This window comes from Dermacentor albipictus, chromosome 10, assembly GCF_038994185.2.
Source record: "Dermacentor albipictus isolate Rhodes 1998 colony chromosome 10, USDA_Dalb.pri_finalv2, whole genome shotgun sequence".
NCBI classification, from domain to species: domain Eukaryota; kingdom Metazoa; phylum Arthropoda; class Arachnida; order Ixodida; family Ixodidae; genus Dermacentor; species Dermacentor albipictus.
The window spans coordinates 33,994,586-34,021,801 of record NC_091830.1 but is presented as its reverse complement, the minus strand read 5'-3'; the positions used below and the strand labels follow the sequence as shown (position 1 = coordinate 34,021,801).

The 27,216-nt window shown below is 46.4% G+C and overlaps 1 protein-coding gene across 4 annotated transcripts in view; it reads left to right on the top strand.

Annotated features, from left to right (window-relative positions):
* LOC139050962 (TNF receptor-associated factor 5-like) overlaps positions 1-27,216 on the top strand; it is a 93,585-nt gene that overhangs the window by 22,464 nt on the left and 43,905 nt on the right. For all 4 annotated transcript variants that reach the window (XM_070527876.1, XM_070527874.1, XM_070527873.1 and 1 more), the window contains 6 exons: positions 11,585-11,677; positions 19,176-19,259; positions 21,029-21,115; positions 22,202-22,285; positions 24,081-24,167; positions 26,384-26,500. In XM_070527876.1, coding sequence (XP_070383977.1) covers positions 11,585-11,677; positions 19,176-19,259; positions 21,029-21,115; positions 22,202-22,285; positions 24,081-24,167; positions 26,384-26,500 — 552 coding nt within the window. The remainder of the gene's footprint in view (positions 1-11,584; positions 11,678-19,175; positions 19,260-21,028; positions 21,116-22,201; positions 22,286-24,080; positions 24,168-26,383; positions 26,501-27,216) is intronic.

Genomic DNA, 27,216 nt, shown 5'->3' with positions numbered 1-27,216 from the left:
CTGACCCACCAGGGGGAAATCGGTAGTCGCCTTTTCCTGTCTCTCTCTTCTCAAACCTTCGTCCTTATCTCTCACTTTACATCTTTACTGTCTTCTTCTCTCTTCCATTTACTTCCTTTCTCCACGGCGGTAAGGGTTAATCTTGTGTGGATATCCTACCTTGGGTACACCATATTGGGTTATAGTGATGGCGCACGGCTGGCGTCGTGCAGGCTTGTACACAAGCTGTGCCGCGTCCCCTCGTTGGGCTCCGTGGTGGGCGGTGGGCGCTGTTGCCGAACATACACCTTTTCCTATGGCAGCGCAAGCTTCTGTTGTTTATGATCGGCGTCTGAAGAGATGCCGCACTGAAGTACCATTTCAATTTTCCTTTCAAAGCAACGCCCCAACATTTTCAAAGCACTATGTAGTGCATAGTGAAAGCAACATTCCGGTAAGGAAACTCTCTCCTTTCCTGGCAGCGAAGTGTCTGAAAGACAAAATCGGGCCAACATACAAAGCATCCAAAATGTCTAGCGGGGACCTGCTCCTAGAACTGAATAACAAAGATCAAGCAGATAAGCTCTCTGAACTTACCAGTATTGGCGAAGCGACAGTAACTGTTTCAGCCCACAGAACACTTAAAACAAGCAGGGGAGTAATATCTGAAGAAGACTTCATTGGTTTAAGCGACGAGGAACTGCTGGAAGGTTTCCAGGAACAAAATGTCACCAAAGTACAAAGAATAGTAATCCGACGAAACGATCAAGAAATCCCCACCAAACATGTTATACTCACCTTCCGAACAAGCGTAATGCCTACTCCACTCGATGCAGGTTATGTCAAAGTCAATTTGAGACCGTATATCCCGAATCCCAGACGGTGTTTTAAGTGCCAAAGCTTTGGACATGCTTCACATGCATGCCGAGGACAAACAACTTGTGCTAAATGCAGCTCCAACGACCACCAATCAGAGAATTGCACTTCTTCGCCACATTGTGTTAACTGCAAGGGAGATCACCCAGCTTATTCGCGGTCCTGCCCTTGCTGGAAAAAAGAAACAGAAGTCATTGCACTAACTGTTAAAGAAAAAATCTCGTTCTTCGAAGCCAGAAAAAGACTGTCGTACCTTCCCCGAAGAAGTTATGCCGAAGAGACAAAGGCGGGGGCAGCATCACAGAGGCCTCCGGAGTCCTCCGAGCCCACGCGCAGTGGTGCCGCAGTGACTCCTCCCGCCCCCATGGTGGAAGCAGTCAGTACTCCTCCACCCTCTTCGACGGCCCTGCAGACACCAGCCCCGCAGGGCCCTAAAATCAAACGAACCCTAAGGCCAGAGGCACGTGTCTCGGCGCCTAACTCTCGGTCCTCCAGCGCCTCAGAGAGAGCGATGGAGGTCGACACAAAAACTCCGGTGTCATTGACACTGAAGGATAAGCGCTCTCTCGAGCGCGGTAAGAGGGACAAAATCCCAATAACAACTCAAAATAAGAAAGCGTTAACCTAAAGGTCATCGCTCATTTGTATTAGCCTTTTTAAACCCATGTCACCTATACCACACCTCTTAATTTTTCCGTAATGCCATTTCTTATCTTTCCATTTTAAAATGGCTTTTAGTATCCACTGGAATTGTAGAGGGCTTTTGCACAACTTAGGTGACATTAAACACATATTAATAAACTTCTCTCCTGTAGCCCTGTGCTTACAAGAAACAAACCTAGGCGAAAAACACAAAAACATTTTGAAAGGTTTTACTGTTGTACGGCGCGACCGTGCTAAGGCGAACCGGCTGTGAGGAGGTGTAGCCATTGTCCTGCCAGGTGGTATAGCAGCCAGAGAAGTTCCCATTAACACTCACATAGAAGCCGTTGCTGTCACCGTTTTAGCTCACAAAACCATCACCATTTGTTCAGTATACATTCCGCCGCATTTACATTTTACCGTAAGAGACCTAGAGGTCATTTTAAACCAGCTACCCGAACCATTTTTATTAGCCGGTGATTTTAATTCACATAACACACTGTGGGGTAGTCAAACAACTGACACCAGGGGGCAAACGCTTGAAGATTTTATCCTAACAAATAACATATGCCTTTTAAACACCGGTGCGGCAACTTACTACTCCCCAAGCACAGGCGCTATGAGTTGCTCAGATCTGGCACTATGCTCTCCATCTCTCTTTGACGATTTCCAATGGAGTGTTATTGACAACCCCTACGGTAGTGACCATATGCCTGCTATTATTAAAAGAAAATCTCCTTCTCCTACCATACCACTAAGACCACCCCGTTGGAAACTCCACCTAGCAGACTGGCCTCTCTTTACTGAAAAGGCCAGTCTGGATAACATATCAGATGAGCTAACCATAGATGAAATGAATGATAAGATCACCGCCTGTATACTTGCTGCAGCAACAGAAACAATCCCACAATCCTCTAGCTTATTAAGAAAAAAACCTGAAACCCTGGTGGACGAAGGAATGTACACAAACAAAAAAACTACAAAACAAAGCGTGGGGTATCTTTCGGCGATACCAAACACAAGACAGTCTACTCTCCTTCAAAAAAGCAAAAGCGAAAGCCAGGTACACTCGCAGACAAGCCAAAATACAGTCCTGGAAAAATTATGTCTCGTCTATAAATAGTTCAATAACATCCAGACGAATGTGGGATCAGGTTCGTAAGTTTAGAGGTGACTACGCTTCTTACACCATCCCCATGCTATCACCTCCAGGCACGCAAACAAATATAGACGAACAAGCAGACATATTAGGACAACACTTCCATAATATATCAAGCTCGGTAAACTATTCAGCTGCATTTCTAAAACATAAGCAATTAGCAGAAAAACTAAAGCTTCCGACCACAGGAAGTTTAGAAAGACCGTATAATGCCGCTTTATCACTACCGGAAATCAATAGAGTACTAACAACTGACAAAAAAACAGCACCTGGTCCGGACAGAGTACATTACGCGATGCTCGCTCATCTATCTCCTAATACAGTTGAAACCTTGCTTCGTTTTTTAATAAAAGCTGGGAAAAGGGAAAAATGCCGAAAGCGATCATAATCCCGTTCTTGAAAGCTGGAAAACCTCCCACAACAGCAACCACTTATAGACCCATAGCACTCACAAGTTGTCTTGCAAAGTCCTATGAAGCCATCATCAACATAAGACTGACATACATCCTTGAAACAGAGAACGTGCTAGATAACCATCAGTGTGGATACAAGAAAGGTTGCTCCACAACAGATCACCTAGTCCGGCTAGAAGACGAAATACGTGCGGCCTTTCTACACAAACAACATTGTCTCACTGTTTTCTTTGACTTAGAAAAGGCCTACGACACAACATGGAGGTTTGGTATCTTAAGGGACTTAGCAGATTTAGGAATCCGAGGTAGAATGCTCAAATGTCTAGCCGATTTCATGTCGGACCGAACATTCCAGGTGCGTTTAGGAATGGCGCTGTCGCGTATATTCATCCAGGAAAATGGAGTGCCACAAGGATGCGTACTGAGTACAACACTCTTTATAGTAAAAATGAACTCTGTTAACAAAGTCATCCCCCCCCCCTCTGTTATGCACTCCATATATGTGGATGATCTGCAAATAGCGTGCCGCGCCTCAAACTTACAAACATGTGAAAGACAGCTCCAGATAACAATTAATAAACTAACCGAGTGGGCTGAGAAAAATGGCTTCCGCTTCTCTACTCAAAAAACCATTACAGTGCTATTCTCGCAAAAACGAGGATTGTACTTAGCCCCGCTTCTAAAATTGAATAATGTCGCACTGCCGGTAAAACAGGAATATAAATTCTTGGGAGTAATCTTTGATAAAAAATCTAAACTTCCTAGCCCACATTAAAACACTAAAAATTAAGGCAAATAAAGCATTGAATATCCTAAAAGTTCTGTCTCATAAGCACTGGGGTTCCGACCGAACCTGTCTTTTACGTATTTACCGGTCTCTTGTGCGTAGCCTTTTAGACTACGGCTCCGTGGTTTACGGCTCAGCCAGGCAGTCCTACGTCCAACTCCTTGATCCAGCACATAACCTTGGATTGCGACTGGCAAGTGGTGCCTACAGAGCATCACCCATTCAAAGTTTATATGTTGAGTGTAACGAACCCTCATTACAGCAGCGCAGAGCATTAATAACATTCTCTTACCTACTCAAAATTCAGTCATCACCGCAACACATATGCTACAACATCCTCAAAGAGTGCAACTCACGCTTACACTACACAAATAAACCGAACATGACTAGGCCACTTCTCCTGCGGTATGAGAAATACTGTCAGGATTACGACATCCCCCACGAAGTCCTCCAGGTCGCCAAGAAACCACAACGGTTGGCCCCACGGTACAATTTCACGCAGTTGTGCGACTGGACATTAACACATTTAAAGAAAAGAAACACTCCACACGAACACAACATGCAAGAATTCCGTGCTCTTCAAGACAAGTATCAACATCACATGGAATTCTACACGGATGGCTCCAAAAAAAAAAGAACACGTGGGTGTAGGGGTCGTAACAGAAAATTGGGAAACAAGTGTCCGTATACCAACACATGCTTCTGTTTTCACTGCTGAAGTTTATGCTGTATGGGTTGCAGTTAAAAAGATTATCACTGGCAAGCACAAAAACACAGTCATATACACCGACTCCTTAAGTACACTGAAGGCTCTACATCTGAAAGCTGAGTGTGAACCCCTGATAGGAGACATTTTAAACATGTTGGTGCTTAACGAATACGGGAGGTCAATTCGTTTCTGCAGGGTCCCAAGCCATGTTGGGATACCAGGTAACGAAGCAGCTGATAGATGTGCATTGATGGCAGCGCACAAAGATATTACAAACACGACACTCCCATATAATGATAGCATCCGTGCAATTATAAAAGCCTTCACGGTAAAATGGCAACGCGAATGGGACCGTTGTGCTCACAACAAGCTACATCTCACGAAACCCATAGTTGGCGAGTGGAAGTCGTGTTATCATCAAGAGCGGTTCATCGAAGTAGTTTTATGCCGGCTACGCATTGGGCACACACATCTCACACACAATTACTTACTTACGAAAGAAGACACACCAACCTGCGAGAAATGTCAACAGCCACTAACAGTTATGCGCATATTACACACATGTACCCAGACTGAAAAACACAGACGAACACTTTTGCACAAATTATATCAACCACACATACCTTTACACCCTGCTCTGATTTTAGGTGATGATCCGCTAGTCCCATTATGTGACGTCCATAAATTTCTACACGACACTGGATTTTTACATAAAATATAGATTACTAACCCAGCCTTTTCTTTCACAAACTGGATTTTAGAACACCTCGTGTTTGGCGCAGCATAGCCTTAGCTGCTTTTGCGCCATTAAACCCCATATAACTAACTAACTAACTAAGAATTTGTTAGCTATGAGTAACTTGTAAATCGAGTTTAAGTTTGAAATTGAGTACGGTATGGCCTAGTCTTACTAATACCACATTACTGCTACAGCACTGATCATACAGCTCAGTTCATTATGAATATCTTAAATTTTTCATTTAATCAATGAATCCAAGTGCTTTGCTTGTTTGTTTTTTCGCTGTGCCTCTGAACCTGAAGGAATACAGAAGTTACGTTGTACTGTGTATCTTCAGTTTTAAGCTCAGCCACACTGTGCTTCATGGCAATCTTCTGTTGCTTCAAATGTATTGCTTGCCGGTTTTCGCCAAGAAGACAGAATTATTTCAAGATTTTTTGTTCGTAGGCCCGTTCTGCTGATTACTGTCAGCTCGTTCAAGCCAATCTGCGACACAGACAAAAATGCTGCTCGGGCATCACGTCCGTTGTTCTCACCGCTCTGTGCGATCGTATAAGCACAGCGCGGGTCAGCCGTGGTCGACCTCGACAGCATAGGCACTCGAATTTTAGAGCGCAGCTCTCAGGCGCCCCTTCTTGCGTTGACCGTCGGCGTGCCTCGGCGTTGTACCTCGGCGTAACCGAGCGAACGACCACGGCGAATGGTGAAAAAGCGAACGCGGAGTGACGCAGGGGGTGGAATACGGCGACAGCGAAGAGAATGCGAGGAGGAAAGCGGAGGAGGAGGTGTAGAAAAAGCATGCGGAGGAAAGTGGGGGAAGCCACCTTGAATTACCACCAGATGGCTCTCACGTCCACGCATCCATGGCAGCGGCGGCACTCCGTGGTGCGGGGGAACAAAAAGATCCGGAATACCTTGACGCATAGCGCTCGCCGAAAGCCGGTGAAGATTACAGTTGCATAAGCTGCAGCGTAAGCTGCAGGCCGCTATGTGTCCGGTCTGTATATAACACTGCGCGTCGGGGCTCTGCCAGTCGACGCCGTGATCAGTGCGATGCCTGAATATATCGCGAAACTAAAACGCGCATAGAGCTGCACTCAAATTTCGCATTAGGAAGTATCGTAATCGTCGGTGAATTTTTTTGCGCTGTGCAGTTCGCTGTCGTTTACTAAAGGTCCAAGGTTCTGAAAATGGGAATCTCCATGGAAAGTTCTTGCTGTGGGCACCACTCAGTGAGCGCCTACCCGCAGTCCGTGCAAAATGCGCCTCAACAAGCATGGTGGTTGTGCTATAGCCACATGACGTTTCCGTGCCTTATGTTTAAATGCAAAACTAGTCTTGTGACGCTTTGCTCAAACGTAACCAGTGCCATCCCGTACACTCTATTTTGTTGACGAAGTGGTTTGTTCACTTTTCGAGTGCTGAGCACCCACTACGAATAGGTATACATCGATTCGGAATCATGGCTTCAGGTTTCTGCCCTACGGGACAGAAACCTGGAGGCTTACCAAAAGAGTTCTACTCAAATTGAGGACGACGCAGCGAGCTATGGAAAGAAGGATGATAGGTGTAACGTTAAGGGATAAGAAAAGAGCAGATTGGGTCAGGGAACACACGCGACTTAATGACATCTTAGTTGAAATCAAGAAAGAAATGGGCATGGGCAGGACATGTAATGAGGAGGGAAGATAACCGATGGTCATTAAGGGTTACGGAATGGATCCCAAGGGAAGGGAAGCGTAGCAGGGGGTGGCAGAAAGTTAGGTGGGCAGATGAGATTAAGAAGTTTGCAGGGACGGCATGGCCACAATTAGTACATGACCGGGGTTGTTGGAGAAATATGGGAGAGGCCTTTGCCCTGCAGTGGGCGTAACCAGGCTGATGATGATGATGATTCGGAATCAAACCGTGAATCTAGTCGCTGACACCCTACGAAGCAACGCTGATAAGGTCCAACTTCCTTAGCAATGCACCCGTGACAAATACTTGCGACTGGTTCCTGTGAAAACGGGCTGCAAGCCACAGCGGAAAGCTTTCCGCTAATATGCTCTCCAAGAACTGTTGCACCCTTTGGGGTGTATATTAGACGCGCAGCAACAATTGTCATCTGTCTTGCCCGCATTTCCTTTCCTTAACGCTGCGAGCCCGGTACTTCCAAGTCACGAACGGTATGCGCGTTGTCAGCATGAGAAAGCATTCTCGACAAGGATGTAACGAGCGCATCGTTTATAAGAAAGGAAATGCGGGCAAGACAAATGCTGATTATTGTCGTGTGGCAAATGTACACCACAAAGGGTGTAACCTTTTCTTACAGTTTTTGTACAGTTGGTTTATCACTAGTTGGTACCTAGATAACGTGTTCGCCGGCCATTGAAGCGGTTCAATCGCCGTTTGGTTGCGCGAGCGACCAGCCAGCAATTACACCACGCTAGCGCACGTATGCCGTGTGCGTTACTATAGGTTCGTGAGTGTGCCCGCGTGTAGGCAAGACAGGGTCGTAGATATAATCACAATTGTTGCCAACCTGTCATGATTACCTAAATCCATGCAGATTACTTTTCGCACATCTTCTGGCACCCGCATCTGGAACACAAGTGGAACGTGCGTCCTTCTCGGTAAATAGATCGGTGGTAAAAGATGCTCCTTAGAGTGACACAGTAACGTTTCCCGAGGGATTTACCCTGGAAGGCGTCCATGGACACGCATGCCGCACAGCTTTCAGCAGCGTACATTGATCCGACAGTTCTGTGGAATGACAGAAGCTCCTAAACTGCCTTGCTTCGTCACGCGGCCACGGACCATGCCTGACAGACCTTAAAAATTATGCATGCAATCCGAATCTTGGATGCTGTTAAGAACGGCCCGCTGAAATGCAAGTTTTGCCAGCCAGTTGCGACAGCGGCGGCAACTTTTCTTGGAACCTCGTCGCCGTTGTGACTACACGCGATCGGCGGACCAACTATTCTTACTGAACCCGCCACCGCCGAACTGATCTGCTATGAGCGGGGGAGTTGCCGTGGGAACGTCTACGGAGGCCCCTTCCCCCGCGCCGCTTAAGACGCAAGACAATGGACAACCGGCGGGAGTTCTCCGAAGGGCAGCTCTGAGTGCTGCGAAGGCCAGATCCGAGTGCTGCGAAAGCCATCTGCCCTCGGGGGGAGGGGTGTGAACCTGTGCAGGTGTGTGTGTGTGTGTGTGTGTGTGTGTGTGTGTGTGTGTGTGTGTGTGTGTGTGTGTGTGTGTTATCCCTCGCGCAGAGAGGCGACTCGTCTACGGTGACTGGTCGAACGTTTCCCTCACCTTGGGATCGAAGGAGGAGCGAGTGTATATCAACCGCTGTTGTGCGGCTGCTCTATGCACTCTCTCTCGCAGTCATGCTAGACTGATGAACTGCAACGTTATTATGTGGATACTGTAAATAAACACATATTCCTCGTTCTCAATGAGAAGCAGTCCTTCCCTTCAACAACGTCCTCAGCGTGGATAAGTTGGATGACGGCATGGGCCAGCTACCTTCTAATTCATGCCCGACTCCAATCTTGACAACGAGTTACGAACGGTGGGATTGAGCCCCCAATTATTACAATGTCAAACCGCACGTGACTTTTCATCAATGCCTGCCCTGCGGTAGCACGTCCAATGCATTTACCCCTGTTGGCGCAGCGGGCAAAGGAACAAAAGGGGTCCGGCTGACGTTCACTGTTGTGCCTGGTTATTTTTAATGCGTAGTATTCTTTGGCTAGGTGTCTGGGGTCATCCTCGGCTCCGTTCCTTTCGTCCTTCCGCTTCGTGTCCCGAAAGCCCATGCCAACGTCCAGGCTTGAGTGGGTGAATTTCTGGGAAGACACAAACTCCTGTACGCTTACCGCCATCTACCAGTGGGCGAACTAGCCTCCAACGCAATATTTTGTCAGCCCGCATGCAAGTGATGGTTAATATATATGTACTTGCCTTAAATTCAAACGGCTTCGTGAACTCATCGTTTAAGCAAAATACAGTTTTAGAAATCGTTAAGGAAATACCATTAAAACTATCCGATGGCATGTTTCGGACTCGCGACGTGTAGTCCAGCAGTATACGTCACAATTACGTCAGGGCCGCATGTATCGACAACAAACCGCAGAACATTGCTATGAATTTCTCGCAGGCGCAGTTATAGAACGCAGGCGAGACATTTCGCAGTCAAGGAACGCGCGGATAACGCAAGCAACCAGATGATTGCCTTTGGGGACAGCAGGAAGAAGCTTCCCAACTTTGGAACGAACGCAAGCTTCTACACGGGCAAATTATCCGAAGAAAAAAGCACTACAGCAGCATTTATTTCATTTGGCAAACACAATACTGGCAGTAAAAATGAGTTTTCTGGGTGATCGTCATAGTGTGCGTGTTATTTGTAGTTGCTTATCTCTTGACATACAACAACCTTGGGTTTCAAGGGTACAGTCTGGGCTTGGTGAGTAATGGTTCCAAAGAATGCTGTGCACCACATAACGACTCCCCAGTGGGGAGTTTTTGTCCTAAATTTTATTTGGGACAATCGTAGTGCTTATTAGGCAGACCAAAGAGAAGTGAGCGCATGAAAAGGGAACATAAGCCAGATGGGGCTCCTTAGAGCATAAATTGATTCGTCAGAGCAAGATTAAACGATTATTTTAACAATTTCGGTGAATACGTTATTCCTCTACGACTTATCCTCTAGAGGTAATGAGTTTTTTCAATACATGTGTCAATGGTCGCAGGAAAATTACCTAAAGGTGAACGGAAGCAAGACTAAAGCCATAGTATTTCGAGTGAAAAACAAAGTTGTAAAAGATATTATGCTTAGGTATGGGATCAAATATATCGAAATCGCGCGTACTATCAAATGTCTGGGAGTAACCTTCTCAGAATCGCTTAATTTAGATGCCCAAATTAATAACATACGATCAAAAATGAACAAACTGAATGGGGTGCTATGTCGTCAACGGTATGTGCTATCAACAAGAATTACACTATTAATCTACAACGCTTTCTTAGCTCCAATACTTAACTATTGCCACACTGTCTGGGGCACAAGTATGAAGCATAATTTATCCAAGATTATTGTTACTCAGAAACGTGCGATACGATTAATTGCTAATATACCATGGTATGCCCACACAGAAAGCTATTATTCCAAGTTTAACATCATTCAAGTGCCTAATCCTTATGCCTTCAGATTAATTCTTATGTACAAGAATGCTATTGGAACAAACAACGCAGATATGTTGACACTATTCAGCCTTCAAAGCCATGTGCCCATGTACAATGTACGCCGTTGCACCGCTTGGTCTACACCGTTTTGTCGGACTGTGTACCGATTTCAATCAAGCGCCTATAAACTTCCCTGTTACCTTAACACACTTGAAAGTAGTAACATCTCACTGGAAGAAATATCGAAAAATAGGTTAATTAGTGTTTTGCCGCTCCTGCACTAATGTATGGTGTTTCATTCTGTTTTTGTATGTCGCGCTATTCTTTCGGACATGACACAATGTTAAGATATGCACTAAGGCTGTTGTCAATTTTTTACGTATATTTTCTTACTGATCCCTACTGTATTTTTGCCCTTGTACGTTCACAAATTTCGCAATGTATTCCAATGTTTCTGGTATTTCTCTGCGTTTGTCATGACTAAGCTGTTTCCTCGTCATACTGTCATGTGGAGCGTAATGGGTTTTTTTTTCAAGGCGCTGCATGCGGCTTTTACCCTTACGTCCGCTTTCATTCTGCATTCTGTGGAAATAGAGAAATGAAGATTGTTATTATTATGACTCTAGTGCTCCTCACGAAATGATACTGCGCGAACAGACAAAATCAGAGTATAGAGGCGAATTAGAGCATTTATCTAATAGTAATGCATGCATGTGTGACCGATATGCCAATTACTTTGCTTGTTAGCGAGGAGAGGTTGTGGCGCAGCATGTCGTACGGAGGCCATTATTTCGTGTATATTCCGCAATTGTACGTGTAGCATTTTCGTTTTTCAATAGTGAACGTGTGCTGCCTCGTTCGACATGTGTAGTAATGTGATTGTACTGCTGCCTCTGACTGAAATAAGGCTAGTTGAATTCCCGCACTGACCCATCCTTTTTTTCCCGGAGTACTAAGAACCAACTAGGCCAGCAATGAGCTTTATTGATATCATTCTTCTAACTCCCTCCTTCGCGCACGAAGTGAATTCGTGCAAGCCTCATACGAAAGCAGCCGCGCTCCCCATTTTCAGCACTTCCCTTATAAGTTCCATCGTTTCTCGGTACAGGCAACCAGGCGAGAGATGGAGAGCCACGAAGCGAGTGCTTTTCACAACGATCTCCTCGTTCGGAAAATCTGCCGCCTGGAAAAAGAGAACCAGGTATGTATCGATCCCTTATTTTACGGCTTGCCGCTGCCGCGCGTTCCACTGTAGCAGCGACACCATCCGCAATAGCCAAATAAGAGTTCATTCATCATAACGAAAACGGCCTACTCGTGCGAACCTATAGAATTATGCGAATATCAGGAGAACAGTTTTTGGACCCAAGTCGTTTGGCAGATGCCGTTTTTTCAGGCAAAAAAACGTTCCTTATTCCTATAAACCTTTATCACAACTGCTAGACACCTGCTTTGTGTGTGTGGTTATGTCGATGACGATAATGATATGATCAGCGCCTTGGAAACAGAGTGGTAGCACACGCTCCCAACTCATTCTTCTTATTGGTTTAACGTTTCGATGGCAACGTGTTTCTTCGGGAGTTACTCCGATTTTTCCGTATCGGGTGGGTCCGTTTCCAGCTTCTTGGGTGGCCGATTCCGGAGATGGTACATTCCAGAAATATGGAGCTATCCGGGAGGTGGAACAGTCTAAAATATGTGGCCCGTTCCCGTCTGAACCTGAGGTCTCAAAATGTGAGCCGATCCTCGAGGTATTGCAGTCTAAAAATGTGGCCCGTTTCCGTGGGGACGTGCAGTCACAAAACGGGGGTCGATCCCCATGGTAGTTCAGTGACAAAAAAATAGGTAGTCTAACGCTCTCATTACTCCTCTAGGGCAAGGCGCCAGAACAGCTTGTGAACTGACGCCACCCTTTACCCCACCGAACTACCAAAGGAAGACATTCTTTCATCGACGGGATCTAGAAATTGAATCACTTAAAACTTTCTGAAGAAATCGGTACATACTTTTAAACATAGAATTCGTCAACGGTACATACAAATCGGTACATACTTTTAAACATAGAAACATCGTCAACGAGAGAAACCCACTGGCCTTGGCGGTGAAGAGAATTAAGAACACAGGCACAATCATCATTGCATTCGACGGACTCAAGGTTCCGAACTTCGTACGCTATGGCCCAGTCCTTGTGAAATGCTTTCTTTATCACAAACAAGTTGATATTTGCTACGCGTGCGGCAAACTCGGCCATCGTGCCGACGTTTGTCCGACTCCCGAAGAGTCCACCTGCAGAGGATGTGGGGCAGTCAACCCGGACGACCAACACCAGTGCACGCCAAAGTGTGGGTTGTGCGGGGGCCCACACCCTACGGCTGACAAAACGTGCAAGGAGAGATTCCAGATCCCGCACGTCGTCAGAAGGAGACGATGGGAGAGTGCGACGGTGGAAGCTTCGACAAATGGGGCTTCGTCAACACCACGTAGCAGCGAAAGCAAGAAGACTTCGAGCAACCTCCACCGCAAGAGCCTAGGGGGCGCTCCCGATCCAGGGGACGCTCTCGCTCCAGAGAGAGCCCCCGGAGTCGCTCTCGATCCAGAGGTCGCTCTTGTTCCAGAACCAGGACCAGATCACGCTCCAGGGGTCGCTCCGGATCCCGGCGCCGAGGCAGCCAAGTCCGGTTCAAGTCCTGCTCGAGGTCCTGTTCCAGGGATCGCCGACCCGAGTGCTACCCGACCTGGGCCGACCGAGTTCGAGGAACGCCGGAAAAGGTAACGTGGGGCTCACCGCCAGAGCATGATAGAGGTAACAACAGACTAGCACAACTTGAGCGCGAAAATGAGATGATGAGGAACACTATAGCTAGACTGATGACAGAAATTGCTGAGATTAAGAAAGGCGGTCAACCCGTCATGGCTGACAAGCAGCCAGCCACTCCCCAGCTAATGGAAATCCCCATGGTTGAGAAGAGCAATACGGATAAGCAACCGGCCGCTCCCCAGCCAATGGAAGTCCCCATGGTTGAGAAGATCGATACAGAGAGGCCCGCTAAAAAGAGGGCAATCGCTATCGAACAAGAAAGAGCACCAGGCAGGGCCAAATCGGAGATTCGCGAGTTGCTCTCCGCTCTCAGTGACAGCATTAAGCAGATAAATGAAAAGTGCTCGCTCTTCCAAAGCAACATGGCTTCCATGGGGGAGCGCACTAATCAGCGGATCAGCAAAATTGAATCCTTCTTAGAAAACGTTGTAGCACCTGTGCTGGTACCTACAGCTCCTACACCCCCAACAACATCGACTAGTAACAGCTCGGGGGCGATCGGCTCTCCGATGGTTAGCACAGCAACTCAAGAGCAACACGATGGTCACTCAAACTAGCACATTCAAGATGTGGCAATGGAATTGCTGGGGTTACCTTCCCAAGAGGGCTCCCCTGCAACAATATATTCGCTCGCATGCAGAGAATCCAAATGTTATCATTTTACAAGAAACATTAACATCTAACGTCACGCTGTCTGGCTACAGGCCCGTAGCAAAGCACGAAGAAGGACGGGGGATCGCCGTACTGGTTAGCAACAAGCTGGCCCACATCACTCACGACCTTAAGATGACTGCAACTAAAGTTGAATACATGATGATAGAGATCATCCCTAGCCTAACGAACCGCCAAAGTATATTCATCCTGAATGTCTACAGTAGTCCCAAAGCTCAACGACAGCGCTTCAAAGCCCTAATCACCAAGGCCACGCAACTAGCGCGCGACTCCCCTTTGATCATAGCTGGTGACTTCAACGCGCCGTACCGCACCTGGGGCTACCCATATAGCACTAAAAAGGGGGAGGACCTCTGGCGTGAGGCTATAAACCTAAACTTGATGCTAGTCACGGACCCAGCGTTCCCCACCAGATGCGGAACATCGTCGAGCCGTGACACGACACCGTATCTCACCTTTGTCAGGAGCATTGCAGCGGTCAAGTGGACAAACCTCGGAGTAGACTTTGGTATCGACCATTATATCTTGGCCACGCACCTCCAAGTCGACCAGAAGAGACAGCGCATGTTCCAGTACACAGACTGGGACAAATTTCGCAAAATAAGGGAAGAGCGAATGGAGAGTGAGGACAAGCCTAGCCTCGAACAATGGGTTGCACAGGTTAGACACGACATCAAAGCTACCACCAAAGAGGTTTGTACCGACCTCCCGGTGGAAAAGATGGACAGCCGTCTCGCTCACCTATTGGAGGCCAAGCAATCCCTCCTCGCCAGGTGGAAAGGACCACGGCTCAACCGCAGGCTCAGAAAAAGGATATCGGAAATCAACAGAACTATAGAGGAACACTGCAGGACCCTCTGTAAACAGCAGTGGGATGAGGTGTGCAACTCGATCGATGGGCAGATGCGCAACGGTGGCACCTGGAACCTCCTAAAGCATCTCCTCGACGATACGAACACTACAACCAACCAACGCAACACACTGGCGCGCACCCTACACACAGCCAAGCGAGAATATTCGAGCAAGGAAATTTTATCGAAACTCGTACAGAAGTACCTATCAGTCGCATCGTGCCCTACACCACCTTCCCCTGACTACGAAGGCTCCGAGAACCCTGAGCTCAACGCAGAATTTGGGATTGAGGAGATCAGGTAGGCGCTCCACGCCCTCAACGGCAGATCGGCTCCGGGTCCGGACAAGATCACAAACAAAGCTCTACGGAATCTGGACGAGAAGTCCATCGAATACCTAACGGACATCATTAACCAAGCGTGGAGCAGTGGTAAAGTCCCGGAAATGTGGAAATCTGCCAACACCATTCTCATCCCCAAGCCAGGCAAGCCACCCAGCCTCGATAACCTCCGCCCAATTTCGCTCACATCGTGCGCGGGGAAAGTTGCTGAGCACGCAATCCTAAACAGGCTTTCACGCTACCTTGAGGACCACATTTACCCACACAACATGATCGGCTTCAGGGTCGGACTCTCGACGTAAGACGCGATGAAGCTCATCAAGCATCACATTATTGACTGTAATACGCGGGACACGAGAGCCATACTAGGTCTAGATCTGGAAAAGGCATTTGATAACATTCTGCACTCGTGCGTTTTAAACACAATCTCGAGCCTAAACCTGGGGAAGCACTTTCATTCCTACACGAGATCTTTCCTGTCAGACAGAGAAGCCACCCTTAAGATCGGGGACCTCACTTCAGACATGATTAAGCTGGGGTCTAAAGGGACGCCACAAGGGTCAGTCATATCCCCAACCCTCTTTAACCTAGTCATGATCGGTCTATCCCGGACACTCTCTGCTATTGACCGTATCAGTCATACCATATACGCAGACAACGTTACCATCTGGTGTACGGGAGGTAGTGACGGACAGGTAGAGACGGCCCTGCAAGAGGCGGTTGATGCTACCGAGAGATACCTTGAGTCCACGGGCCTTCGGTGCTCACCGCACAAGTCGGAACTGCTGCTTTATCGACCCAAGCGCAGAGGCCCGAAACCAAAGGGATGGAAGCCACTCGCCGAATGCGACATAAAACTGCGCACAAAAGACGGAGGCTATATTCCGAGGGTGGATGCTATCCGGATTCTCGGCATGATGGTAGAGTCGAGTGGTTCAAACAACCAGACAGTGCTGCGACTCACTAAGAAGACGGACAATGCCATTAGACTAATCAGAAGAGTGGCCAAGCGGCAGCAAGGCCTCGGAGAAGGCCTCGGAGTTCGTAATGTGTCATTTCACTTACGTCGCGGTCATGCACAACTGGCAAAGATCGGAAAGGGATAAGCTCAATGCATTAATCAGGAAGGCAATCAAGAGAGCTCTCGGCCTCCCCGTATACACTCCCACGGAACGCTTACTTCAACTTGGCATGCATAACACGCTAGAGGATATAGCGGAAGCACAGGAGAGGGCCCAGTTCATCAGGCTATCTACCACACAAGCTGGAAGGCACATCTTACAGGAGTTGGGCGTTCCTTCCAGAGTAATCAAAACAAAGTTCTGCAGCATCCCTCGAGAGCAGTGGGACCGCATCACTGTCGCGCCTATCCCACGAAACGTCCATCCAGAACACAACGTGGGAAGACGTCGGGCGCGCGCGAAGGCTCTCCTGGAAAAGGCTCGTGAACGGGCTTCGCAGAACAGTTTCGTAGACGCAGCTCGCTACGCCGACGGACAGGCCTTCGCTGTAGTTAGCGTAAATCATGAAAGCCAAATAACGAACGCAATCTCGATTCGGACGACGTCCTCTGAAATCGCAGAGCAGGCTGCAATAGCGATGGCCTTATTGGACAACAAGAGGACATCAATCTACAGTGACTCCATATCAGCTGTTAGGGCATTTGCCAAAGGAACCATATCCGAGCTGGCCCTAGGGATATTAGGAAGCAAAGAAATCAAGCCACACACATTGATCTGGTTTCCAGCTCACCTGGGACAGATCGAGGGTGCCCCGCCCAACTTCACCAAGTCGGCACACGGAGCTGCGCGAGGGATCATCAACCACGTAGCTACCGGGCAGCGTGACGCCGGGGGTACTGACAATCGGGACTCTCCTTCCTCGTACACCGAAATTACCAAGCACTTTTACTTGGCTCGGAGGATCTACCCCCTCCCACATTGCAAACTCAATAGACCTCAGGATTTGACACTAAGGCTTCTACAGACGGGGGCATACCCAAACCCCCTACTTCTTCACAAGATGTACCCCGAAATTCAGACGACAAATGCATGTGCACTATGCAATGACTTGGCGAACTTACCTCACATGCTCTGGCGATGCCCCGCGTTACGCAGTGATGAAAGTAACACTTCTTCACGCTGGGATGCTGTCCTACACAGTCCCAACCTCGAAGAACAGTTATGGGCTGTCCAACGGGCCCGCGACGCAGCGGAGAGGCTCGGCCTCTCTGTCCCGACGTGAAAGCGGCCCGCTGCGCGCTAGGGCGTGCCCTAAAGGACCCTAATAAAGTTTTTCATCCATCCATCTATCCATCACTGCATGTTGTGTGCAACGCTTTGCACCACTGTACCTTGAGCCGTCTCTTACGCTAGCCTCCACTGAAGGAGACAATGGTTTTCTCCTACGGTGCTTCAAGCCAAGGTTTTAGACATGTTAAGCGCCTCCATATTCATCACTAGATGGATACTGTGAATTTCTTGCGGAAAATGTTGAATGCTTTTTGAAACATTTACACACACAATGAGCGAAACGTCTTTGTTGGCTGATCGTAAATCCACTCGCATAAGAACTCCTTCAAAAACACTTCCGGGTGTAGAATTCTTGATCCTTCTTTGATCCCCGAGGAATTAATAACCGTTCATGAGGCTACTATTGGGCTACTTTAACATTAGAGCCATCCCTTGTTATAAGGGAATGCAGCTAATAAATTTTATAACGTTGCCCTTGAATAGGGTCATTTATTTAGGGCATTTGTGTTTATTTTATAACTCCACTATACTTGTTGGTCTATTATAAGCTGAAAACGCATGTTTTGTGTTTGCGCATAGATTTATTTGCCCAGGTGGATAAGCAGAAAAAAAAGAGTTGCAGCACCGCTATTGATATTGTGGTCGCTAGGTGCAGTTATCTAGAGAATTAAGGAAACGTGTTGATTGACCAAACGCCAGCACGGCGCAAGGTGACATTTGCCAAAAACACAAAACTCAATTATGAGTTCTCGACGGCTATACACTCCCAAAAACAAGGAATTAAACTAGTTTAAGGCGCTCACTAAGCATAGCGCAATAAATTTTTATGCTTAAACGTATCTTAAGAGTAAGCTTTAGCTAAGTGGCTCCTACCTAAATAGAAGGAAAAGGACAAATTATTTTTCTCGGCTGCCACAGGACCAAATTTGGTATTTGTTGTATTTCAAGGAAAACGTTAACTTCTAGTTACTGTTAGAAGCTGATTTTCGATTTAGGAAGTCAGTTACATTGTAAAAGTCGTTAAGAAGAAGCCATTAGGTTCCCAGCTTCCTAACTCACAAATCAAAAATTATATCATAATTGTGTTAATTGCTTGTGATAGGACACATAAAGCGGGGAAAATGATGCAGTGTACGAGGCTCTTGAATTGACTACTATTATGCGACTCCGACTCTTGCAAACATTGTTTACACGTTCAATGAAGAGGTAAAATATTAAGGTTGTCCACTTTGGCTGTTTAAGTGATGTAGTTTAGAGAATTGCGTTATCTCTCTGTGGCAAAGATTTACAGATTCGTAAACTTCGTGCAATGTTTTTTTAATTTACAAATCTTCAGAAATTTTCAGACAAAATTTAGGCCCTGAGTCAATTCACTTTCTCTCCCAAATGCAAGAATTTTTATTAACGCCTTAAAACCAATGCATGGTCAATTCCTTGGTCTGCTCATAGACAAACAAGTAGTGGACGAGAAAATAAATGATGCTACGACACTTCAATGGCAAATTATTTCTGTCAAGTCCTTTGCATTCTGAATTGTCTGCAATTCGAGTCGCTATAATAGCACGTTTATCTGAAATGAAGAAAATTTTATTGCGGCTGGCCTGTCAGTTGGCTAACACGAAGACTTGCTTATTTCCCGTGTTATCTCATCTGAAACTGGACATTTACTTTGAGATGTATGCAACGCTTGAGGCAGCTTTCCCGCAATTTTTTTCATTTGTTCAGGATATAAATGTTTCAGTGGCGTCTGGGTGTTCCTTTTCAGGACCTTAAGAACTCATTCCATCAAACAATAAATAACGTCAAAGGAGCATGCGATGATACGATACAACAGATGGAAACGAAACTGGTAAGCTTCATTTTATTATTTTTGTGTTCCATAACAATGAACTGTTGTTCGTATCACTTGTGCTGAAACGTGTTCCTGGCTTAAATTCTCATAGAATTGAAAGTATTTGCTCTTAGATTTAGCAAGTGTCGTATACGTAAAGCGTCAAAGTATTACTTCACCATGGCCTTGCAATCCAGCGTCACTATTGGCGCCGAGGACTTACGGAGTCGCCATCTATCGAAAGCGACTCGCTTGCGTAGTATGAGGGATAACGCGACGCGCTCCTCATAGGTTTGGCTGTGGGCGCTCAATAACTACGTGGGTGCCGTCCTGGACATTTCTATATATATTCCGGAACGGCAGAAGTTATTTCCTGTCAAAATAATAATCTTGGGCAAACAGAAAGCACAGAATGGTTTCCACACCCTATCTCGATATAACTTTACGGAATACGTACAGTGAACACTCACTGAGCACGGTCGCCGCGATGGAGTCAACCAAACCGGTTTCTTACGTGAAAATTCGGCAGTTGCTGAGAGCAAACGATGAAATATGTTCTTATAGTGGGCCGTCTGTATAACCAAATGGCGCATAACAGAAGAAAGCTTCAATGCAGCCAGCACAGAACTTCATGGTGATCGGCTACGCGTTGGCATGCATGTTTCGCTTCAATGCAATGCAGCATGCAATGTTTCGCTTTCACTGCGAGAGCGAAAGCCGGGAACTTTAGGTTGCAGAATTTCAGCATTTGGGAGGTCACGGGCAACCATTAAAGCGTGGAGACTATCAGAACTGTTCATAACTAATTTCGTTATTAATAGGCACTTCGACGCCTACTGCGACTTGTGGTGTGCCGTCGGGACGATTCAATGTTTCTTTTTTTTCTTGTAAATAATTGCACGTCTCGTTACCACTGTTTCTCATGTTGCATCGCGCTGTATGTTTATGAGTCTTCTCATGGAGCGATTTCTCGCTGCTTCTTTTTCCTAATACAGTATACAATCATTGTTTGGTGCTAACACAAACATGAACATATACCATGTCTTTTTTTAACGTGCTTCCTATTGTTGCGTTTCCATTGCAGTGAACTTGCCAGTGTCTAGCATCAACATGTTCATAATTCAAAGCTTCATTCTCGGTGAGCGCTTTCTGCTGCTGATTGAACATCACAGCACCGATGCCGTAGCAGAAATCTTCCGGAAGCGCTTGCAACGCACCAGAGTTTTAGCCGATGACTGTTTGCCAGTTCTTAATTTCGTGATCCAAGCTTCACGCAGCTTCTTGTCACACGGGTCCATGTGAAGGCTGACACCGTGCTCCATTGCGTACCTCCGACAATGTGGCGCCAAGCTGTAGCTTACCATGTTTGACGTCTTCAAAGGCAGCCAATATTATAATGCTCTCAAGGGTCGTCAAGTGGACACCCGAAATTGAAAAACCTCCCCATGTAATCATAATCGCAGCGCAGGTGGGACTTTAAACTTTAATTTTCACCTTGCTTTGGCGTTTCCCAAGCAGCCGACGCGCCTCCTGTGTCCACGTGATGCCACGTCACTCGAACGACAGCGCCAGCTTTTACACTGGTCGAGCTTGCCTCCAATACAGACTGACGGTGGAACGAAGTGGAACGACTCGAGCATATAGGGAAAGCAACACCACGTCGCAATCACTTGAATGTTTTCCTAAACTTCAGTGAGAAGTGTATTTGAAAATTAAACGTGATGCAGCTTTATGATTAAAGAATTCCTCCCTTGCCATCTTTTTCCCCATATATCTGCAACGTTTAGGCTCAAGTTCAAGAATCTGCCAATGCAGAGAGAACATTGCGATCTAACTTGGAAGAGAAAGTGTTGACCTTACAGAATGAGTTTCAAGTGAGTATTCCACTTTCGGATAAAAAAATCTTTTGTGAAGGTTGTCATTTGTCATTCCCTAAGATATACGCACCCAAGTGAAGTGACTTTGCGCCAATTACAGGGCTCCGACACAGCGTCTACGTGTGTGTAACTAACAATATTTCCATTCCTTATTAGTTTCCACAACAAACTTCTTCATTTCATGGATGACACGTTTCTGCATTTAAGCACTTTGGCGTGCACCTGTCTGCTAACCTAACATGGAATGCCCACTTTGATGTAATAACTTCTAAAGCATAAAAAACATTCGGATTTGTCAGACGCAGCTTACATCAAGCTAACCCGAAGAAAAACCTTGCGGCATATACCTCTCTGGTTTGCTCTAAGTTACAATAGGTGTCATTCATTTGGAACAGACATCAAATCTACTTAATTGATGAACTAAATTCTCTCCAGAATAACACTGCCGGATTTATAAGAAGAAATTGCGTCATTCCAGCATGACAAATATGAAATCATCAGTCAATAATAAACCTTACTTCACAAGAGAAAAGAAGACTGCTGGCACTAATAATTCATTCGAGGTATTGTAACAAGCTTCATCGTAATCAACCGTCATTGGCGGCCTCTTATATGCAGCCTGCTCATCATATTTTCCTGCGCCTAGATCATAATTTCAAAATTATATTGGAGCATGCACGTACAAACCACGTAAATACCTAGCCACTATTTCGGGTCATCCGTCATTGGAATACTCTGCCACACGACGTCGTGTTTATAATAATCCACGATACATCTACATATTCCGAATAGGTAGCATAGCATCGATTAATATTTATGTCTGTATGCTTATGTGTGCAACTTGGTAATATATTTTGTATACGCGAGGGTTTTATTTTCTCTTCCGTCCATGTTGCTGTCAATGACTATTCGCCTGCTTCTTTGTAACCCCCCTATGTTTTCTGTAACACCCCTTCCCGCCCATGTAAAACTGGTTGTTTACTTCGCGGTTTATGTAACGCTTCAGACGGCTTTCTCGCAATTTTTTTTCGTTTGTTCAAGATATAGATGCTTCAGTGGCATTTGTGTTTTCTTTCTTTTCAGAACCATAACAACTCATTCCATCAAGTATTAAGTACTGTCAACAGTACATGCGATGATACGATCCCGCAGATGCAAAGGGAAATGGCAAGTTTTATTTTTGTCTTTTAGTGTTCCCTAACAATGAACTGTTCTTCGTATCCCTCCTGTTGAAACGTGTCCCTAGCTTCAATTCTCATAAAATTGAAAGTCTTTGCACTTAGCTGTAGTAAGTGGCGTATACTTAAAGCGTCAAAGTAATACTTCACCATGGCCTTGCAATCCAACGTCACTATTGGCGCCGAGGGCTTACGGAGTCGCCATCTGTCGGAAGTGACTCGGTTGCGTAGTATGAGGGATAACGCGACGAGCTCCTCATAGGTTTCGCCGTCGGCGCTCAATAAGAACCACGTGGGTGCCCTCCTGGGCATTTCTGTAAGTATCCTCAAAACGCCAGAAGTTATTTACGGTCAAAATAATAATCCTAGGCAAAGAGAAAGCACAGACCGGTTTACAGACACTATGTCGATATAAGTTTACTGGATACATAGAGTGAACGCCCACTGAGCACGGCCGCCGCGATGGAGTCACTCAAACCATATTCTTGCGTGAAAGGTCGGCAGTTGCTGAGAGCGAATGATGAAATATGTTCCTATAATGTATTGTCTCTTTAATCAAACGGAGCATAACACAGTGAAGTTTCAGTGCAGCGATCACACCAGTTCGCGGTGACAGGCTACGCGTCTGCATGCAAGTCCGCGCACAATGTTTCGCTGCAAGTGCCCTTTCGCACCATGTACTGAGCTTTAATATGTACATTTGACAATTCACAAGGAACTATTGTCGCATGGACGCTGTGGGAGGTCTTCAAAAATAATTTGGGTATATCTAGAGACTTCGACGCTTACGGCGATTTGTGATGTGCCATGGTGACGATTCAATCTTTTTCTTTCCTTTGTTCTAAATCATTGGACGTCTCATTACCATATTTTCTCAGGTTGCATCGCACTGTATGTTTATCGGTCGTCTCAGCGAGCGATTTCCCGCTGCTTCTTTTTCTTAATGCAGTATACACTCATTGTTTGGCGCTAACGCAAACATGAGTTATGCCATGCATTTTTAACGTGCTTCTTACCGTTCCCTTTCCTTTGCAGTGAACGTGCCAGCGTCTAACATCAACGTGTTCATAGTTCAAAGCTGCGTGACATTAGGCGGGCATCGCGCTCGGGCGAGTGTCTCGGTGCGCGCTTTCTGCTGTTCACTGAACATCACAGCATCGACCTCGTAGCAGAAATCTTCCGGAAGTGCTTGCTACGCACCCGAGTTGTAGCCGATGACTGTTTGCCGGTTCTAAATTTTGCGATCCGAGCTTCACGCAGTTTCTTGTCCCGCGGGTCCGTGTGAAAGCGGAGATTGTGCTGCGTTGCCTACGACCGCCATTGCGTCACTGAGCTGTAGCTTACCATGTTGCACGTCTTTAAAGGCAGCCACTACCCATTGTAGTGCTCTCAAGGATTGTCAAGTAGACACCAACGGCGGGAAAACGTCCCCATGTAATCATAACCGCAGCGCAGGTGGGACTTTATAAACTTCCATTTTCAGCTTGCTTAGGCGTTTGCGAAGCAACCGACGCGCCTGCTGTGTCCACGTGATCCCTCATACCGCGTCACGCGGACGACAGCGCCTGTTTTACACTGGTGGAGCTTGCCCCCCTATATATACTGATGGTGGAACGAAGTCGAACGACTTGAGCATATAGGGAAAGCAACACCCCGTCGCTATCGCTTGGAAGTTTTCCTAAACGTCAGTGAGACGTGTACATGGAATTTACACGGGAGGCTGTTTTATGATTAAGGAGTTCCCCCCTTTTCATCTTTTTGCCCAACATCTCTGCAACGTTTAGGCCGAACTTCAGGAATCTGCCAATGCTGAGAGAACAGTGCGAGCTACATTGGAAGAGCGAGTGCTGACCTTACAGAACGAGCTTCAAGTGAGTATTCCACTTTCGATGAGAGAAAAATCTTGTGTGAAGCTTTAGTTTTCAGACAACTAATACAGAGATTCCATAGAATATTGGAACCCAAGTGCAGTGACTTTGAGCCAATTACAGGGCTGCAACAAAGCTTCTACATCTGTGGACCTAACGATATTTTCATTCCTTATTAGTTTGTGCAACGAACTTCTCGATATCACGGCTTACAAGTTTCTTCATTTAAGTACTTTGGCCTGCACCTGTCTGCAGCCTTAACATGGAATACCCGCTTTGATGTATTAACTTCTAAAGCATAAAAAACACTCGGATTTGTCAGACGCTGCTTACATCAAGCTAACCCGAAGGCAAACTTATGGCATACACCTCTCTTGTTCGCTCCAAGTTAGAATAGGCGTCATTCATTTGAAACCCACATCAAATCTACTTAATTATTAAACTAGATTCTCTCCAGAATAGAGCTGCCGGATTTATAAGAACAAATTACTTACATCCTCCCAGCATCACTAATTTTAAGCGTCACTAAACCTTCCATCACTAGAGGAAACAAGACTGCTGGAACTATTGCCTCATTTTCACAAGCTTTATCGTAATCAATCGTCATTGGTGGGCTCTCAAATGCAGCCGGCCCATCGCAATTTCCCGTGCCTAGATCATCCTTTCAAAGTTGTAATCCAGCATGCACGTTCAAACCACTTAAATAACTCGCCACCATTTCGCGCCATCCCTCATTGGAATACTCCACAAAAAGGAACGAAAACGAAGTGATTCTTGAAGAGACCTCTTTTCCTTCACGCTGCAGTATTTTCGGCTTTCTTCCGCGTTTTACTGTGAGTCGCCACTCCAATTGCCATGGCAATGGAAGGGAAGTCGGCAGAATGCCGTCGCGACTTGGCTACTTCGGCAGGAACCGGCCCGACGAAGAGAAATTGGCCTCCTAGTCAAGCTGACAGCGAGGACACTGTTTGTAATCCTGCGCAAGCATTGGCGCCTCAGATGACGAAGGCTTCAAAGCAGTGGTACACCGGAAGCCCGAGAGAAGAAACATCAATGGACGGTTTTCGTCAGTAAGTCAATCGTCATGCCACAGCGAAGGCCATCGGCGCACACAATTCTGTTTGTGCCGGACACACCTGCCGACAACCTCAACCGCTTTAATCGACAAGCGATTTCCGTTTCTCTGGAAGCTCTTGTCCATGGAGAAATCAAAGGTATCCGAATTAATAGGGGAAATAACGTCCTGTCCTGGCAATTGATGATGACAACCGAAGAGGAATCAGTGCTTTTATGGTAGTAAAGATACTGGGCAACATCAATGTCCACTACCTCATTCCGCAGGAGAACGAAACCACGGCTGGTGTTGTCTATGATTTTGACATATGCATTAGTGACAGCAACCTGCCAAATTTAATCAAACCTGCGACAGATGTTGTTCCCTCGGCAAGTCGACCTGTGCAAGTCTCCTGTTTAAAGGTGACTGCCTACCATCACATGCAAATGTCGGCCACTTTCGGTATGTGGTACGACCTTTCGTACCCAAACCACTTCGGTGCATAAGGTGACAAAGAATTGGAGACGTGAGTTCTGTCTGCCGAGGTGCAACGATATATGCCCGCGATGTTCCGAACAACACAACACTGACGCTTGCCGTGCAAAAGTGCTTAAGTGCCTAAGTCGTCTAAGTTGGAACGCTGCATCCTCAAGACGGTCCACGCCTAAAGAAGGAGCAGAAAATATAGAGAAATATGGCCAGACACGGATCATCACACAGAGATGCTTATGCAGCGTTAGGCGAACTCGCTCCCGAAAACGAAAGTCTACGAAATGCACTTCGGGCTCAATGGAAATGTCTCCTCTGGCAACGCCGCCTCTTGTTCCATCTGTCTTCAGTATGAGCACGAATGTCAAAGAAACAAGCGGCCATGCTATTAATGCTTCATCAAGTGAGGTGGGGCCAGCACTGCCGAAAACATGCCACGCGCCAGAGCCACAGTACATGACTCGCCACTTAAAGTCAAATGTCACTTCAGTTGACCGAATGCGAGACGAGGACTCACAAGTGATTGCTATGCTGAAATCGCTCACGAATGTCATGTCACTTAGATGTCAGTCCTTCTCTATTAAACTAAATAACACATCTTCCTTGTTCTGCTAGCCTGTGTAGCTTTATCTGAGATGGCACTCCTTGATATTATTTATTTCTGGTCTTTCTAAAGGTCAGCCTTTGCCCCCTGTGCAACGATGAGATGCCCAAGAAATTCATCAAAGGTCACATGAAAGAATGTATTCAAAAGCAACAAGACAGCCTCCCCTACGAGGTGTCGCTCCCTGAGGTGAATATCCCTTTGCTTTTTTTTGTTGCGATAGCAATTATATGGACACTGCAGGCGCATTTCTGCCGTCACCGTGATACTCCACATAAAATCCAAGCCCGATAACATCGTCGCCGTATGCTGTACGTGCAAGTGAAGTCTTGCGAGGGTCTGCCGCTGATCGTGGCTCAATCTGGTGCGCTCAAGGGGGGGGAGGAGGGGGAGTGGAGTTCGCGCTGAAGCGAGACGCAGCATGAATGTCAGTTCGCTCGCTACTGCTGCCACGTTTCCACACTCCAGCATTTTGACAGCGAGTTACCATGTCATCGAGTGACATGTCTTCATATTTTCCTGTGCGCGTGACACCGTGCTTGTTAATGTAGTTCGTAAGCGAGTATTTACAAGTTGATACAGCTTTTTGTAGAGCACATGCTTCCGTACCTTTGCGTTTAAGGTCCCTCGCGAGGCGGCAGTGCTATCTCCATAACGGTAAATTTTATTTATGTGATAGTTCTGTAACATGTATTTTGCAGTAATATAGCACACCCTGTTGTCATGTCCACTGTTTTATTACCTATCAATTTCACACTCCTTACAACGACTGGTTTCTAACCCATTTTACAGCAAGTAACATCTACCTATTGCAATACATCTGTCCATCGCATTTGCAGAGCATTGCCACCACATTAGCACTTGCGTGACGCTCTTTGGCCATATCTGGCTCTTGCACCACTAAA